Below are 16,939 nucleotides of genomic sequence, written 5' to 3' on the forward strand. Positions count from 1 at the left end.
TATAGAATTTCTACATGAAGTCCAACAAGATAAAGGCCTACACCTTGCCAGTAAGCTCCAGAAAAAACATGTGGACTGGAAAAGCATGAAAATAAAAGTGAATGTTGCGGCTCAGACTCTGAGTTCTAGTGTAGCAAACGCCCTGACCTTTTGCAGAGAGAACCTGGGTCTCCCACAGTTTCGAGGTTCAGAGGCCACATGCAACTTCCTGGTCAAAATAGACAAAATGTTCAACATTTTAAATTCGAGGAATTCCCTTGGTAAAGGCTACAAGGCTCCTCTAAGGGCTAGAAGTGACAAACTGTGGCAATCATTTCTGATAGAAATGATTAGGTACCTGGAGGGACTGCGATCAAAAAATGGCATGTTTCTCATCCATACCAACAGCAAAATTCCAGTCGTTGGATTCTTGACATGCATACGTAGCGTGATCGAGATTTACAAACAGTATGTCTGCGGTCCACAATCTCAAATGTCATACCTACTGACCTATAAGCTATCACAAGACCACTTACAATTATTCTTTGCTGCCCTCCGCGCTCGAGGTGGGGGCAATAACAACCCCACGGTGCGTCAGTTCGTCTCAGGGTATAAAAGGCTTCTTATGCGGCACAAAGTCAAAGTTAGCAGTGAAGACTGTACTGCTTTTGGCCCGGCGTCGGCCACTATCACAGCAGAGACTGTGACCAATAACATTGACGCTAACGTGCCAAATGAGATCCGAGACATGCTGGTAGCTCGGCGGTATGGGCTGGATTCTGTAGACGAGGATTCGAGCCCCGACAAGGAAGTTGACAGTGTCCCCGACACGGAACATCTGGATCATTACCATGAGTCATCAGTGACCTACATTTCCGGGTTCATTGTCCACCAAATTCGCAAGAAACTGAAGTGCCCTACATGTGTAAGCGCCTTGACCGTGACCGCAGCAGCCACAGCTGGTTTACAGGACTCAATCTTGTATGATTTTGTGGATCTAAAGGATCGCGGTGGTCTGATCCAAGCAGCTCCATCGGTCGTTAAAGTTTGTAGGCTGACGGAGAAGGCCATTAAGAAAGTGTTCAATACGGTGGGCCACGGGCTCCCCAAGAGTCCTTACATATCCACCTCTATTGGTACAACGGTCCTGGCCAGCTTGGTTGACATGAACTTATTTGCTGAACTGGATCACCACTTCCTCGAGACCGAGATCTCAGCAAATCACTTCAGCATTCTCATCCAAGCAATTACTGCTGAATATGTAAAAGTGAGATTCCATCATGCAGTGAAATTCTTTACTACTACTTTGTCTACAAAACCTATTCACAAAAATCTCACAAAGTTAATTTTTTTCCATCACCAGTAGCTGACATGATTGAACTTTGAATGTCACAAAGTTGATTATTTTCCATCACCAGTAGCCGGCATTATCGAACTTCATTTTGGTATGTTGTTTATTTATTGCTGGCATTAATGTTCTTTATTATTCATTTAGAAAAAGTCCCACGGTCCAGATTTCCTGATATGCATCTCGAACTAGTGCAAGTTACAAGTTACAGATAATCTGATGTGTATTCTGTACAGTGATGACTTAAATTTTACTGCCTGAATGCTTTGTCGTGGGAAATATCGCACCATTTGTTTAGCGATTCCATTAGAAGTCTTACTTTTATAAGTCTCAATTTATCTATTTAATTAGCCTCTGATTTTTTCTTCACATAAGGTATTCCATCCTGAGATTTTCTGGAAGAGTAAAATCATTGGATGGAATGGGTTTTTTTTTCTTCTCTCAATTCTCTCCCTCTTCTGACAAATATTAGCAGTACAAATATGGGACTGTGTTTGAATAAATGTAGCGGCACGGTAACAGCACGGAAAATGCAGATTTATCGTGAAACTTTCTTGAAAACATTGATCATGCCTGGTTGTTAAGCCCTAACCAAGATGGCAGCACATCAGGCAACAGTGAGCCAATGAGCGGATCGCCTCGGCACTTGAATAGAAATCGATGGGTTTTATGGATCACAAGGCATTCAGTGTTATCAAAAAAAAAAAAAACTTGAAAAGAAGCAAAGTCTTGGGTATAATTCAAATAAGCAAGAAATGAGATATGCAGTGCTGTGAAAAAGTTATTGCTCCCTTGAGCTTTTACATGTTTGAAATATTTTTAGGACATCAAAAAACAAAACAAAAATCCAGGCATCTTATATAACATTTCCAAAAAATATGCCCATAAAATCCACAGTTAAATGTAATCTCTACATTATGAATGAAAAGAAATAAAAATCTAAAAGCCAAATGATGGCATGAATAAGCAAGTGTACCCTCTAGTATACATCCAGTCTTCTTCAGACAAGTCGGGGGACAGGTGTTTTGGTGGCTTTCCTCACTTGTCTCCTTCTTGCCTCCCTTAGTTTTTTGAGAACTGTCTTATTGTTTCCTTTGAAAGAATTGTTCTGTTGCTCTCCACAAGTGGCCCTTTGCTCTTCAACAACTCTTCTGATGATTACTTTCACTTTTCTGTCAGAAATCTTCCGAGGGGCACCTGGTCATGGCCACTTGATGGTGAAATTATGTTTTTTCCGTTTTGAAATTATGGCCAAACAGTGTTCACTGGAACATTCAGAAGTTTAGAAATCCTTCTGTAACCAATGCCAATCAGTATGTTTTGCAACAATAAGGTTGTGAAAATCTTCAGAGTGCTTTGCTTTTATGCATCATGAGATGTTTCTTGTGCAACACCTTGCTAATGAGACACCTTTTTAGAGACCATCAGTTGGGACTGAACGAGGGGATATTAATTTGCACTGACAAGAGGCAGGATTGCTTTCTAATTAATAGATTTCAGCTGGTGTCTTGGCTTTACAGACCCTTTTTGTACATTTCTTCAGGTGTTAAATACTTTTTCCTTGTCATTTCACATTACATATAACTTAATTTATGGACATCTGTGGTTTGATTTCTTTGTATGCATGCCACCTGGGTTGTTACCTGAAATTTCATGTAAATAACACCTTTAGAAATGTATTTGCTAAGGAAAGACGGTAATGTGGTCAGTACTCGTTTTACCTGCTGTATCCAATGATGTTATGGATGCAATATATACTACTTGTTTTCTTGATACTTTATCAACAAATATTTGTGGCAATATCTGGGATCAGTTTTGCGCAATGTTTTTTAACTTGGCACTGTATGAAAATGTTCCCATTTCCTTTCAAACTGTTGTGATATGACCTCTCCTGGCAGGGCTGTTTGGACCACGTGTGATTTACACTTACAGCTAATAACAGTATTGCATCAGCTTAGATATTTTGGCCATGTGTGCATGATCCAGCACACAGGTACCTAAGTGTTGAAGACCCCAATAGCTGGAGAAGGGCAAGAGGACACCCATGTTTTACTTGGCTGTGGCAGATAGATGGTTATTTTAAAGATGTGAAAATAGACCTGTTATCTGGCTGGGTGGTTGCCATCCAGGACCCGAAGTGGTTCTGTGATATTGTGGGTGTGGTAAAGTGCAGCATCAGTGCATGCTCTCATGCTTGACTTGAGCATCTTTATAGAAATTTAAATCTTACAGGATTTATGCTACATCGCATTTTGCATATGATCATCGCCATATTGTACTATACTATATACTATCACCAATGGCCGATTTAGCTAACTGTCCGCATGGACAGTTTTTGGGCTGGGTATAGCACATGCAAATACTTGAATGTGATCTCTGCTAGTGCTTGCTAAATTTTTGTACACCATGGATGGAAATATTTCAAAAAGTAATGTAACAGAGAAGAACACAATGCTTTAAATTACAGTTACATCAGTTTTATTGTTTCCCAGTTTCACTGGAACTAATTTAGAAGATAAATAAAACATTTAAAAAGGAAAACCAGTCTTACTCTTCAAAATATCTGTTCCCCCATTGTGTAGTTTCATCCTGCAGCAAGTTGTTTGTTACATTCCTTACATGTTCTACTTTCTGTACAGTACAAATTAATGACACATTTATTTCTACCCATTGTACTTTACAGAATTTCTAATTCTATAGAATCATACTTGCTTTATCATTAAAAAACAAACAAGGCACACTATTGATTGATTTATATATATATATATATATATATATATATATCAACATATATATATATATATATATCAACATATATATATATATATATATATATATATATATATCAACATATATATATCTCAACATATACTGTACATGTTTTGTTTCTGCTATCAGCCAATTGCACATAGTAACAAAAAAGTGTCATTCAAATTGTTGAGATGATTGCTATTTTCTTTAGTTTTGTTTTTGGTAAGAACAGAGTGATCCCACAGGGGGCCATGCTGGATCTGTTTTTATGACATCATAAAGCAGGTTAAGCTTAAAGTCACAATTTTGAGCATGATTGGGATATGCATTGAAGTTTTATGATGTCAAATGAAAACTGATAATATTTTTAAAAAACAGAGCGAGAGGGAGAGAGCAAAGAGTAGAATGTATAAAATATGAATGTCTCAATCTTTCTTCTGTTCCTACGACTTCCTCAAAACCTGTCCTCTTGAGTTACCACATACAATAAACAACAAACAAAACAGCAAACGCACTGTGGTGATCACATGACCTCATCCTTCCCTATTTAACAGTACAACTACAAAAAAAAAATACAATTACAGAATCTGACTCAGTGATTTCATGTTCAAGGCTAAAACTGATGCAACCTATGAAAAAATATCTTGCACTTAAAAAAATCATCAAATCATGAAATAAAATTTGCACACTTTTTACAATGCCATTTCAGTACATTCAAGTTGACTTTTCAACATTCTCCATGAATTACATTCTCAAACACATGAAATAACTCCGTTTGATGATGGAATAAAATTGTATACGCACTTAGAGCAGGTGTTTTGATGACTGTTCATTTTTTCAGTCAGATGAATGGATAGAACAACAGCCTGCAGTGCACAACCTATACACACACCACATTCAAAAGTAAACAGATTTTGTTTTCGTATTATTGGTCCAGTCCTATCTTTGTCACCCAAAAGTGCCTCAGATTTCTTACCTGAGTAAAATCTCAGTATTTACAGTTTATCACCAGAAGACACGACATGCTGCATAGCGTTACTAAAAACCGCCTCATCGTGATTTCGCCTAAACACAACATACAATACATTGAAGTTTAAAAGTGAGTTTGCACCTAGTTTTGTCTGTCAATAAACTGCAGATGGATGGGGGCAGCAGGGCAGAGCAGGCCGTGCGTTTTGGCTTTGACGTCACCGGTGAGCTCAGACATGCCGATGTGGAACTTCTGAATGAGCTGCAAAAGACAAACATCAGTTACGCCGCGACACTCACTATAAACACAGCATTGTGAGTGTATGCATCTTTGGGTCTTCAAAATATCGTAATAGATTGGTTACTGTGGATGCTATAGAAAACATGCAGCCAGGTCCATAAGTATTTGGACACTGATGTAGGGGGGGGTAATCTTGCCTCTACGCCCACCACAATGCAGTTGAAATTAAACAAGATGTGATTGTAGCACAGACTTCCCAAAAATATTGTATTGACCAATTAGGAATTACAGCCATTTGTATACACAGGCTCTCAAGTTCCAGAGTCCAGAAGTAACGGTGCAAATAAATGTAAAGATTATTTATTTATACAAATCATCACTTTTAACATAAACATTTCTGAGACACTAAACATGTGTTGGACTTCATTTATATCAATCATAAAGCAATGCAAACTTTAAGGTATTCTATATTAAATCTGTCTGACTGACTGACTGTACAAGAAGGAGGCTAGTGATGAAATACTCCAAGACACCCTGGGCCCTCCTAAAGGTGTTACAGGGTTACGTGGGTGTGATTTTTTTTTTTTAACCTTTATTTAACCAGGTTAGTCCCATTGAGATCAAGATCTCTTTTGCAAGGGAGACCTGGGCAATTATAAAGTTTCCAATTCACCGAACCTGCATGTATTTAAATTGGAGAAACTGCACAGAGTGCAGATTTTATCTACTGCACCACCAGTCAACCAGTCCCAGCTTCATGGTAGAGTGGAACTGTGACGTTTTTTCATTCCCCGCCCCGCCCGTAATGTTACAGTCTACTAGTAGCACAAATCTCTGTACAATAGCTTTTGACAGTGAGAAACGTGAGAAAATGTCAGAAATGACTAAATGTAAGCCTGAAATATATATTTCGAGCATTCAATTTAGGCCTATAACGTGCTCACGGTTTATTAATTTGAGGACTCAGTTAAAGAAAAATGTGCTCACAAATGATGACAGTCAGAAAAAAATATCGTTTTAAATGACCTCTCCTAGGTTCCGTTGCGTACAATAGGCCAAAGTGACATACTCGTATGTCCTCGATAAAGTAAGTCCCTTTGACTGCTCCCTTATTTTCACTCCGGGTCACCACAGTAGATCTAAGGTAGATCTGCATATTAATTTGGCACAAGTTTTACGCCAGATGCCCTTCCTGATGCAGCTCCATATTACATGGAGAAATGTGGCAGGGGGATTGAACTGGGAACCTTTTGCACTGAGAGGTTACCGCACTAATGGCCACCACCCCCTGCCTGACATATACTGTCAAATTTTCAAAAGTAGTTGGAGAAGGTCAATGTTTTAGGTTCATTTCATGTGCTAAAAGCATTAAAAATAAAGAGTTGCTAGATGTAGAGTATTTTCAAATAAAATCAGTAAAATATGTGAGCACTTTCTACATATAAAAATGCATATTTGTTTTGGTGATAAAACTACACTTTTATGTGATGTATGCAGTTTATCAGAAAATCAGGTCGCAATTGATCAGGTTGTAAAAATTAGTTGTACAACTTCTTTAAAAACATTACGAGAATGTCTTTTCATATATTTTTTTACTGGGGAGTCTCCTCTTTTTGAGGGGGTGTTTTGATTTGTTTGTAATGAAATATAACTTGAAAATTCATTGCTTCCTTTAATGAAATGGATTAAATGGGTCTAATTTGATTTTTGTTGAAAAAGGACAACCTAATCACTTCAAAACTGATTGTTTTTGTTGACATACTAATAAAGGAAAACTAAAAATTAAAAAGGACAGTGTTGTATACTAGATGTCTACATAGAACAGAACAAATCTTGATCCACATCATCCATAAAATCTAATCACATGCTCCAAGTGCAAAGGAACTCACCCTATAAAATAATTCACAATATAAAGTCCAAACACAGACAGACCAAAATATAAATGGTGATGGCATATTTTATCCAACAGGGGGCGAGAGATGCATACAGTCCCCCCAGAAAGTACTGGTTTTGCTACACTGAAGACGTTAGGTTTGGGGTTGAAATACGAATATAAGACAGTTTAGAATGGTATTTACATCTAGATTTGATAACAACATATAACTTAATGCCTTTTGGGTTTTTTAAGCAAGCAAATATAGATATATATCAACATAAATAACACTTTATATTTGGTTCCATATCTCTAACTTACAATAACTGCATCAAGTCTGTGACCAAGTGGAATCACCTAATTGTATTTTTTCTCCTTTTCTATTTTTTTCCCATCTTTTCCAGCAATCTGTCCCAGTTTTTGATTGTTTTGAAGGTTTTTGACCTGAAGTCTCCTCCTCAGGAGGTGAAATGAACACTAGTGATTGACTTCCACTTTTAAACCCTCATGAAGTCCTCTGATGACTTGGTATTGTGTGTTTTAGATCATTGTCTCAGTGGTGACTAGCCCATAGGGGACGCTCGGGCGTTGCCCTCCCAGATGTGGAGGGGAAAAATTATAAAATATATATTTTTTTAAAAAGTATTATCAATGTCAGTTAGTTTTACTTAATAGTATGTGCCTACATCTGAATCTGAATGATTAAAACAACATTTCCACCAACTGACTCTCATTCAACAGTGCATTTCCACTGAGAAATGAACAAATCTCTTCTTGGGCGCTCACTCAAAGAGCCCCTTGAAGTGCAGCAAAATGATCAATTGTGTATGGTTGCTAAGGAAAAATAATAAATATTTGGCCAATCAGCATCGCCAAATTTAATGGCTTGGGTCACCCCTGAAAGTGCTGCTGTTTTTGGTGGAAGCAAAATACCTACCGACGTTTGGATTATTTATTTATTTTTGTTATTTTGTTTTGTTTCCGTGCTGGAGTAAGTTGAAGAATTGTAGGAGAACTTTTCATTTTGGGGAGGTGAGGGGGAACCTGGGTTAAAGGAGCAACGACAGACTGCCGCACACTAGCTGCACTCACATAGGGGGCTTGGAGTTTGGTAGGTGGAAAAGAAGCAGCACGAAACCAGCTCCCAGCCTCACTTCTTACAAATGGAGCCAAGTCTGAGTTTTGAGTTTGTTTTTTTACGGAGGCGTGTTGTCGCACATTGTGCTCAGGTCTACGAAAAAAAAGGGGGGAAACTGCTTCGCTGAATAGTTCGGAGCTGGACGACTGTCGTAACGTGGACGAGGTGTGAGGATTTGGAGAAAAGTTTTCTGGATCGAGTCTCGGTTGTGGATTTGACTTTTTGGCAGATCTTTGCCTCTATAAGGTGAGTCGCTCCTCTCAATTTTGGCCTCTCTCATGCACACACACATTCTCTTTCACACACACACCACCTCTCTGTCTCTCTTTTCATACAATCACTCAGTCCGCCAGACCCCCACTCATCTTAGAACCCCCTAACTCATTCATTCACACACACACTCTCTCTCTGTCCCACACATACAGACATCACCTCTTTCATTCCCTCTCTTTTTTGGAAGGTGGTGTGAACATTGCTGTATGTACATAATGTTCTTTTGTCAATTGAGGAATTTTTCCATATTTTGAAAGAGTCTAAATTTGGTGGTATTTTCTATTCTGTTAAGGGGGCATCATTGTGAAACCCGTGATCTGTTTGGCTGAAGATAATGGCAGTCCAGTACAGTTTGGTGTATGTACTATGTGTGTAACTGGTGTCAAATGGTGAAATGTTCCTTGCTCAAGAAGAGCATTACATTTTACATTACAGATTACATCAAAACTTCTTCACAGATTCTCACCAAATTTTCACCACGTATACATATTAGGCCATGGAAGACTCCATTAAAGCCGTGGTCACAACCCGCCGTACTTGCACGTGCGTGCAGTCTACTTACAAAAACGTGGGCTAAATTTGGAGATCCGTACGTTGTAAGTACTGCCTCAGTACGAATTTAGGAGCACGCAGACATGCCGGAGAGGTTTTAGTGCATGCAGAACTTGCGCTGCGGTCAGGCTGCGGATTCACCAGCAGTACAGATGACGCACGTTGTGAGTACTGCCTCAGTACGGATTCAAAGCGGCACATTTTCATTCAATTACTATTGAATTAACCAAATCCATACGTAGGCAGTACGGATTACAGCACTCACCACGTACTATAGAGGCCGACAGACTTGCATGCACAACGCAGCTTCTCATTTGAACTTGGACTTTATTTCCAAACTGTTGGGAAGGTGTCGTAGCACGGACCCACAACAGGGGGCGCAAATGAACGGACAATGAGTAAGCCAAAAGGTAACAATTTAATGTTGTGACAACACACAACGTAACACACAGAATTTGTAAAGTCAATTAACACCAGGTGACGTGTGGGCAGGCTCGAAGATAGAAGACCCCGACGAGAGAGAGGCCGCGTCCCACACGGCCTCCACCACCAACGGTCTGAAGAACACCGGAGCCGCCAAGTCCCGAGTCCCCAGGTGACCTCTGTCTTCGGCTGTCGACCCTGGTACTGCTGGCAAAAAGCAGAGACAAGATGAATGAGTGTAAGTCCTTACACTCAGTGGTCCACAGTCTGTACACAGTCAGGAGGAGAACCTCCACCTCCGAATCACACACTCGTGCAGCTCTTGTCTAACCACTTATCTGTTCAGAGAGTGTGGCGCAGTCGTCGTCGTCACGCCACACGCCGAAGTCCCGGATAAGGCAACGTCCACAAGAATAAGGCTGCAAGAGAGATCTGGTTTAGTACACACAAAGTGTCAGATAGCAGAGAAAATACCTCTCGGTAGTCGATTTCTCGGCGGGGAGGTGGAGTTGCAGTCCGGCTTAAGTACTGGTGTAGATGAGTGACAGCTGGTGTGATGAGTGACAGCTGTCACTTCCTCTGGGTCTGGCGCCCTCTCGTGCTTGGAGCCCGCACTCCAAGCAGGGCGCCCTCTGGTGGTGGTGGGCCAGCAGTACCTCCTCTTCAGCGGCCCACACAACAGGACCCCCCCCTCAACGGGCGCCTCCTGGCGCCCGACTGGGCTTGTTTGGGTGTCGTCTGTAGAAATCGGCCAGGAGGGCCGGGTCCAGGATGAAGCTCCTCTTCACCCAGGAGCGTTCTTCAGGTCCATACCCCTCCCAGTCCACCAGATATTGGAACCCCCGGCCCTTACGACGGACGTCCAGGAGCCTGCGGACCGTCCAAGCAGGCTCCCCGTCGATGAGCCGGGCAGGAGGCGGCGTGGGTCCAGGTGTACAGAGGGGTGAGGTGTGGTGCGGTTTGATACGGGACACGTGGAAGACAGGGTGGATCCGCAGCGAAGCCGGGAGACGGAGCTTCACTGCGGCCGGGTTGATGATCTTGAGGATAGGGAATGGTCCGATGTATCTGTCCCTTAACTTGGGGGAGTCCACACAGAGGGGGATGTCCCTTGTTGACAGCCACACCTCCTGCCCGGGCTGGTACGTGGGGGCCGGGGACCGTCGGCGGTCCGCATGGGACTTGGCCCTCGTCCGGGCCTTTAACAGGGCAGAGCGGGCGGTCCGCCACACCCGGCGACATCTCCTGAGGTGGGCCTGGACCGAGGGCACACCAACCTCTCCCTCCACCAGCGGGAACAATGGGGGCTGGTACCCCAAACACACCTCAAAAGGGGAGAGGCCGGTAGCAGACGAAACTTGGCTGTTGTGGGCATACTCGATCCAGGCCAGATGGTGACTCCAGGCCGCCGGATGTGCGGAGGTGACACACCGAAGGGCCTGCTCCAACTCCTGGTTGGCCCGCTCTGCCTGGCCGTTGGTCTGGGGGTGGTACCCGGACGAGAGACTCACGGTGGCCCCCAGCTCCTTGCAGAAACTCCTCCACACCTGTGAAGAGAACTGGGGACCACGATCTGAGACGATGTCCGATGGTATCCCATGCAGCCGCAAGACGTGATGGACCAGGAGGTCTGCTGTCTCCTGGGCCGTCGGGAGCTTCGGGAGGGCCACGAAGTGGGCCGCCTTGGAGAACCGGTCCACTATCGTGAGGATTACGGTGTTGCCCTGGGACGGCGGGAGGCCCGTGATGAAATCCAGGCCGATGTGAGACCAGGGGCGATGAGGCACTGGCAGGGGTTGGAGGAGGCCCGTCGTCCTCCGATGGTCTGCCTTGCCCCTGGCGCAGATGGTACAGGCCTGGATGTAGTCCCGGACGTCGGTTTCCAGGGACGCCCACCAGAAGCGCTGCTGGACTACTGCCACGGTCCTACGCACTCCGGGATGACAGGAGAGCTTGGACCCGTGACAGAAGTCCAATACGGCAGCTCTTGCCTCTGGTGGTACGTACAGTCTGTCCTTGGGGCCAGTCCCCGGGTCCGGGCTCCTGGTCAGGGCCTCCCGGACGGTCTTCTCCACGTCCCAGGTAAGGGTGGCCACGACAGTGGACTCGGGGATGATGGTCTCGGTGGGGTTCGACAGCCCCGCTTTGGCTTCTTCTTCGTGCACCCGGGACAATGCATCTGATTTTTGGTTCTTGGTCCCGGGGCGATATGTGATCCGGAAGTCAAAGCGCCCGAAGAACAGAGACCAGCGGGCTTGCCTGGGGTTCAGCCGCTTGGCGGTCCGGATGTACTCCAGGTTCCGATGGTCAGTGAAAACCGTGAAGGGCAACGACGCCCCCTCCAGCAGGTGTCTCCACTCTTCAAGAGCCTCCTTCACCGCAAGAAGTTCCCGATTGCCAACGTCATAGTTCCGTTCAGCTGGGGTCAACCTGTGGGAATAAAAGGCACAAGGATGGAGAACTTTATCAGCCTCTACGCTCTGGGACAGCACGGCTCCTATCCCTGAGTCAGAGGCGTCCACTTCTACTACGTACTGGCGATCAGGATCAGGCTGCACCAGAACTGGTGCAGTCAAGAACCGGCGTTTCAACTCCTGGAACACGGCTTCGCACCGATCCGACCAGGTGAAGGGGACCTTGGTGGAGGTCAGGGCAGTCAGGGGGCTAACTACCTGACTGTAACCTTTAATGAACCTCCTGTAAAAATTTGCAAAGCCGAGGAACTGCTGTAGTTTCCTGCGGCTTGTTGGTTGGGGCCAATCTCTCACCGCCGCAACCTTAGCCGGATCAGGGGCGACGGAGTTGGAGGAGATGATGAACCCCAGGAAGGACAAAGAAGTGCGGTGGAACTCGCACTTCTCGCCCTTCACAAACAGCCGGTTCTCCAACAACCGCTGTAGGACCTGACGTACATGCTGGACATGGGTCTCAGGGTCCGGGGAAAAGATGAGTATATCGTCCAGATATACGAAGACGAACCGATGCAGGAAGTCCCGCAAGACGTCATTTACCAAAGCTTGGAACGTCGCGGGGGCGTTAGTGAGGCCGAACGGCATGACCAGGTACTCAAAATGACCTAACGGGGTGTTGAATGCCGTCTTCCATTCGTCTCCCTTCCGGATCCGAACCAGGTGGTACGCGTTTCTAAGATCCAATTTCGTAAAGATTTGGGCTCCATGCAGGGGCGTGAACACTGAATCCAACAGAGGTAACGGGTATCGGTTGCGAACCGTGATCTCGTTCAGCCCTCTGTAATCAATGCATGGACGGAGTCCGCCGTCCTTCTTGCCCACAAAAAAGAAACCAGCACCCATCAGGGAGGTGGAGTTCCGGATCAGCCCGGCAGCTAAGGAGTCCCGGATGTAGGTCTCCATTGATTCGCGTTCCGGACGTGAGAGGTTGTACAACCTACTGGACGGGTACTCAACGCCCGGGACTAAATCGATGGCACAATCATACGGTCAGTGCGGAGGAAGAGTGAGCACCAGATCTTTGCTGAAAACGTCAGCAAGACCATGGTACTCCTTAGGCACCGCCGATAGATTGAGGGGGACTTTGACCTCCTCATTAGCTGTAGTGCCGGGGGGAACCGAGGATCCTAAACACTCCCGGTGGCAGGTTTCGCTCCACTGCGTCACAACCCCGGACGGCCAATCGACCCGGGGATTGTGCTTCACCATCCATGGAAAACCCAGAATCACTCGGGAGGTAGACGGTGTTACATGGAACACTATCTCCTCCCTGTGATTCCCAGACACAACCAAGGTCACTGGTTGTGTCTGATGTGTGATTAATGGAAGCAGGGTGCCATCTAGTGCTCGCACCTGCACTGGTGCCGGCAGAGCCACCAGAGGGAGCCCTACTTCCTTTGCCCATCTGCTGTCCAGCAGATTCCCTTCTGACCCCGTGTCTATCAGTGCTGGGGCGTGAAGGGTTAACTCCTCACAAAGGATTGTTACTGGGATTCGTGCCGATCTGCGGGGTCTTTCCGCGTGTGTGTTATGGCCCACCCTTAGCCCAGTTTCTAAGGACAGGCGTTGTAGTTTGACCGTTCAGGGCAGTCCCTCTGCATGTGCTCACAAGAGCCGCAGACAAAACACTCCCCGCGGGCCAGTCTCCTTTGTCTGACATTTGATCTTACTTTGGCCCTGCTCGTGTCCATAGCCTCCTCAGCAGGGGGAGCTGTAGCCACACGGGGCTCTCTGGCAGTGAAGCGTGGGGACGACGTCACCTTGTCGGAACCGGAAGGGGGAGGGACGGCTCGTGCCCGGTCACGCCCCCCGGCCTGCTCCCGACGATGCTCATTCAAACGGTTGTCTAAGCGTATAACCAAATCGACAAGCCCGTCAAAATCCCGCGGTTCCTCCTTAGCCAGTAGGTGCTCCTTAAGGACCGGGGACAGCCCACTTATAAAGGCGGCGCGGAGCGCAACGTTATTCCAGCCGGACCTCGCTGCCGCGATGCGGAAGTCGACTGCATACTCGGCTGCGCTACGGCGCCCCTGTCTCATCGACAGCAGCACGTTTGAAGCGGGCTCGCCTCTGTTGGGATGATCAAACACTTGTTTGAACTCCCGTACAAACCCAGTATAAGACGTTAGGAGCCGTGAGTTCTGCTCCCAAAGCGCCGTAGCCCATGCGCGTGCCTCTCCTCGAAGCAGATTAATAACATAAGCTACCCGGCTAGCGTCTGATGCGTACATGACAGGGCGCTGTGAAAAGACGAGCGAACACTGCATGAGGAAGTCCGTGCACGTCTCGACACAGCCCCCGTACGGTTCCGGAGGGCTTATTTATGCTTCAGGGGACGGTGGGGGGGTTCGTTGAACGACCAGTGGTACGTCTGATACAGGCCCAGGACCAGCCAGAGGAGGCGCTGCAGCAGCGCCCTGATCGTGCGCTTCCACCCTGGCGGCGAGAGCCTCCACTCTCCGATTAAGGAGGATATTCTGCTCGGTCACTAAATCCAACCGAGCTGTGAAGGCGGTTAGGATCTGCTGCAGCTCACTCAACACGCCTCCCGCTGACGCCTGCGCTCCCGGCTCTTCCATTGGCCGTTCACGCTCGAGCTGACGCCCCTCGGAATCCATGACGATTGGCCGAGAAATCCTGTTGGGAAGGTGTCGTAGCACGGACCCACAACAGGGGGCGCAAATGAACGGACAATGAGTAAGCCAAAAGGTAACAATTTAATGTTGTGACAACACACAACGTAACACACAGAATTTGTAAAGTCAATTAACACCAGGTGACGTGTGGGCAGGCTCGAAGATAGAAGACCCCGACGAGAGAGAGGCCGCGTCCCACACGGCCTCCACCACCAACGGTCTGAAGAACACCGGAGCCGCCAAGTCCCGAGTCCCCAGGTGACCTCTGTCTTCGGCTGTCGACCCTGGTACTGCTGGCAAAAAGCAAAGACAAGATGAATGAGTGTAAGTCCTTACACTCAGTGGTCCACAGTCTGTACACAGTCAGGAGGAGAACCTCCACCTCCGAATCACACACTCGTGCAGCTCTTGTCTAACCACTTATCTGTTCAGAGAGTGTGGCGCAGTCGTCGTCGTCACGCCACATGCCGAAGTCCCGGATAAGGCAACGTCCACAAGAATAAGGCTGCAAGAGAGATCTGGTTTAGTACACACAAAGTGTCAGATAGCAGAGAAAATACCTCTCGGTAGTCGATTTCTCGGCGGGGAGGTGGAGTTGCAGTCCGGCTTAAGTACTGGTGTAGATGAGTGACAGCTGGTGTGATGAGTGACAGCTGTCACTTCCTCTGGGTCTGGCGCCCTCTCGTGCTTGGAGCCCGCACTCCAAGCAGGGCGCCCTCTGCTGGTGGTGGGCCAGCAGTACCTCCTCTTCAGCGGCCCACACAACACAAACGTTAGCAACACACACTCCACAGCTTCAGTCTGTTAACTAGCTGTAACTTTTCGAGGCAAGTAAACACTCGTACAACTTACCGCTGCAGGCTGGACATGCTCATGCATCGCCGACGCCGAAAAACACCTGCCACTCCGGTCCCGCTCATAAAAAAGAAAAGCGACCCCACACACACACACACTGCTTTATTGTCAACTCTCTTTATCGTTACGCTCCTAGAGACGTGTGTTGAACGTACTCCCTCCCTTCTCTTGCTACTGCCTCCGTACGTTTTCACAAAAACATAGTGGCCGTGGCATCCACAGAAAACGTATGGCGAAAAAAACGCACGGTGGGTTGTGACCGGGACTTAAATTTTGGAGGTGATCCGGATCCAAATCCGGATTCTGTATCAAGATTTTTCTTTATATACACTTTAAAGGATTACGTGAAAACTACCTCATGGATTCTCACCAAATTTTCACCATGGATACATACAAGGTTGGGTAGGATTACTTTGAAAGAATACATGTGGATTACATGTATGTATGTACATACATTTGGATTACTTGTAATCTGATTATTTTTGGATTACATTTCAAAGTAATCCTACCCAACCTTGGATACATATTAGGCCATGGAAGACTCCATTAAATTTTGGATGTGATCCAGATCCAAATCCAGATTCTGGATCAAGATTTCACTTTATTTGCGCTTTGAAGGTTTCCGTCAAATCTACTTTGCAGATTCTCGCCAAATTTGCACCACAGATAGATATTAGGGCATGGAAGACTCCACTGACTTTTGAAGGTGAACCAGATCTGGATCCGGATTCTGGATCAAGATTCACTTTATATTGGCTTTGAAGGATTACATCAAAACTACTCCACGGATTCTCTCTAAATTTTCACCACGGATACATATAAAGCCATGTAAGACTCCATAAAATTTTGGAGGTGATATGGATCTGGATCCGGATTCTGGATCAAGTTTCACTTTATATAGTCTTTGAAAGATTTCGTCAAAACTACTTCATGGATTTTCACCAAATTTTCACCAAAGATACATATTAGGCCATGAAAGACTCCATTAAATTTTGGAGATGATCCGGATCCGAATTAGGATTCTGGATCAAGATTTCACTTTATATACACTTTGAAGGCTTAAGTCAAAACTACTTCACAGATTTTGACGAAAGTTTCAACACTGATAGATATTAGGGCATGGAAGACTACACTGAATTGTGGAGCTGATCCAGATCCAGATCTGGATTCTGGATCAAGATTCACATTATACAGGTTTTGAAGGATTACATCAAAACTACTTCATGGAATCTCACCACATTTTCACCATGGACACATATTAGGCCATGGAAGACTCCATTAACTTTTGGAGGTGATCTGGATACGGATTCTGGATCAAGATTTCACTTTAGTGCTTTGAAGGATTTCTTCAAAACTACTTCACAGATTCTGCACCATAGATAGACATTAGGGCATGGAAGATTCCATAAAATTTTGGAGGTGATCCGGAT

The 16,939-nt window shown here is 45.6% G+C and overlaps 1 protein-coding gene across 1 annotated transcript in view; it reads right to left on the reverse strand.

Moving 5' to 3' along the window:
- Positions 1 to 4,449: 4,449 nt before the first annotated feature.
- LOC117530152 (cytochrome P450 27C1) overlaps positions 4,450 to 16,939 on the reverse strand; it is a 72,796-nt gene continuing 60,306 nt past the window's right edge. The window contains exon 9 of the mRNA XM_034193116.1: positions 4,450 to 5,309. Within this exon, the coding sequence (XP_034049007.1) occupies positions 5,190 to 5,309 (120 nt within the window). The 3' untranslated portion in view covers positions 4,450 to 5,189. The remainder of the gene's footprint in view (positions 5,310 to 16,939) is intronic.

Source organism: Thalassophryne amazonica, chromosome 2 (assembly GCF_902500255.1).
Source record: "Thalassophryne amazonica chromosome 2, fThaAma1.1, whole genome shotgun sequence".
Lineage (NCBI taxonomy): Eukaryota > Metazoa > Chordata > Actinopteri > Batrachoidiformes > Batrachoididae > Thalassophryne > Thalassophryne amazonica.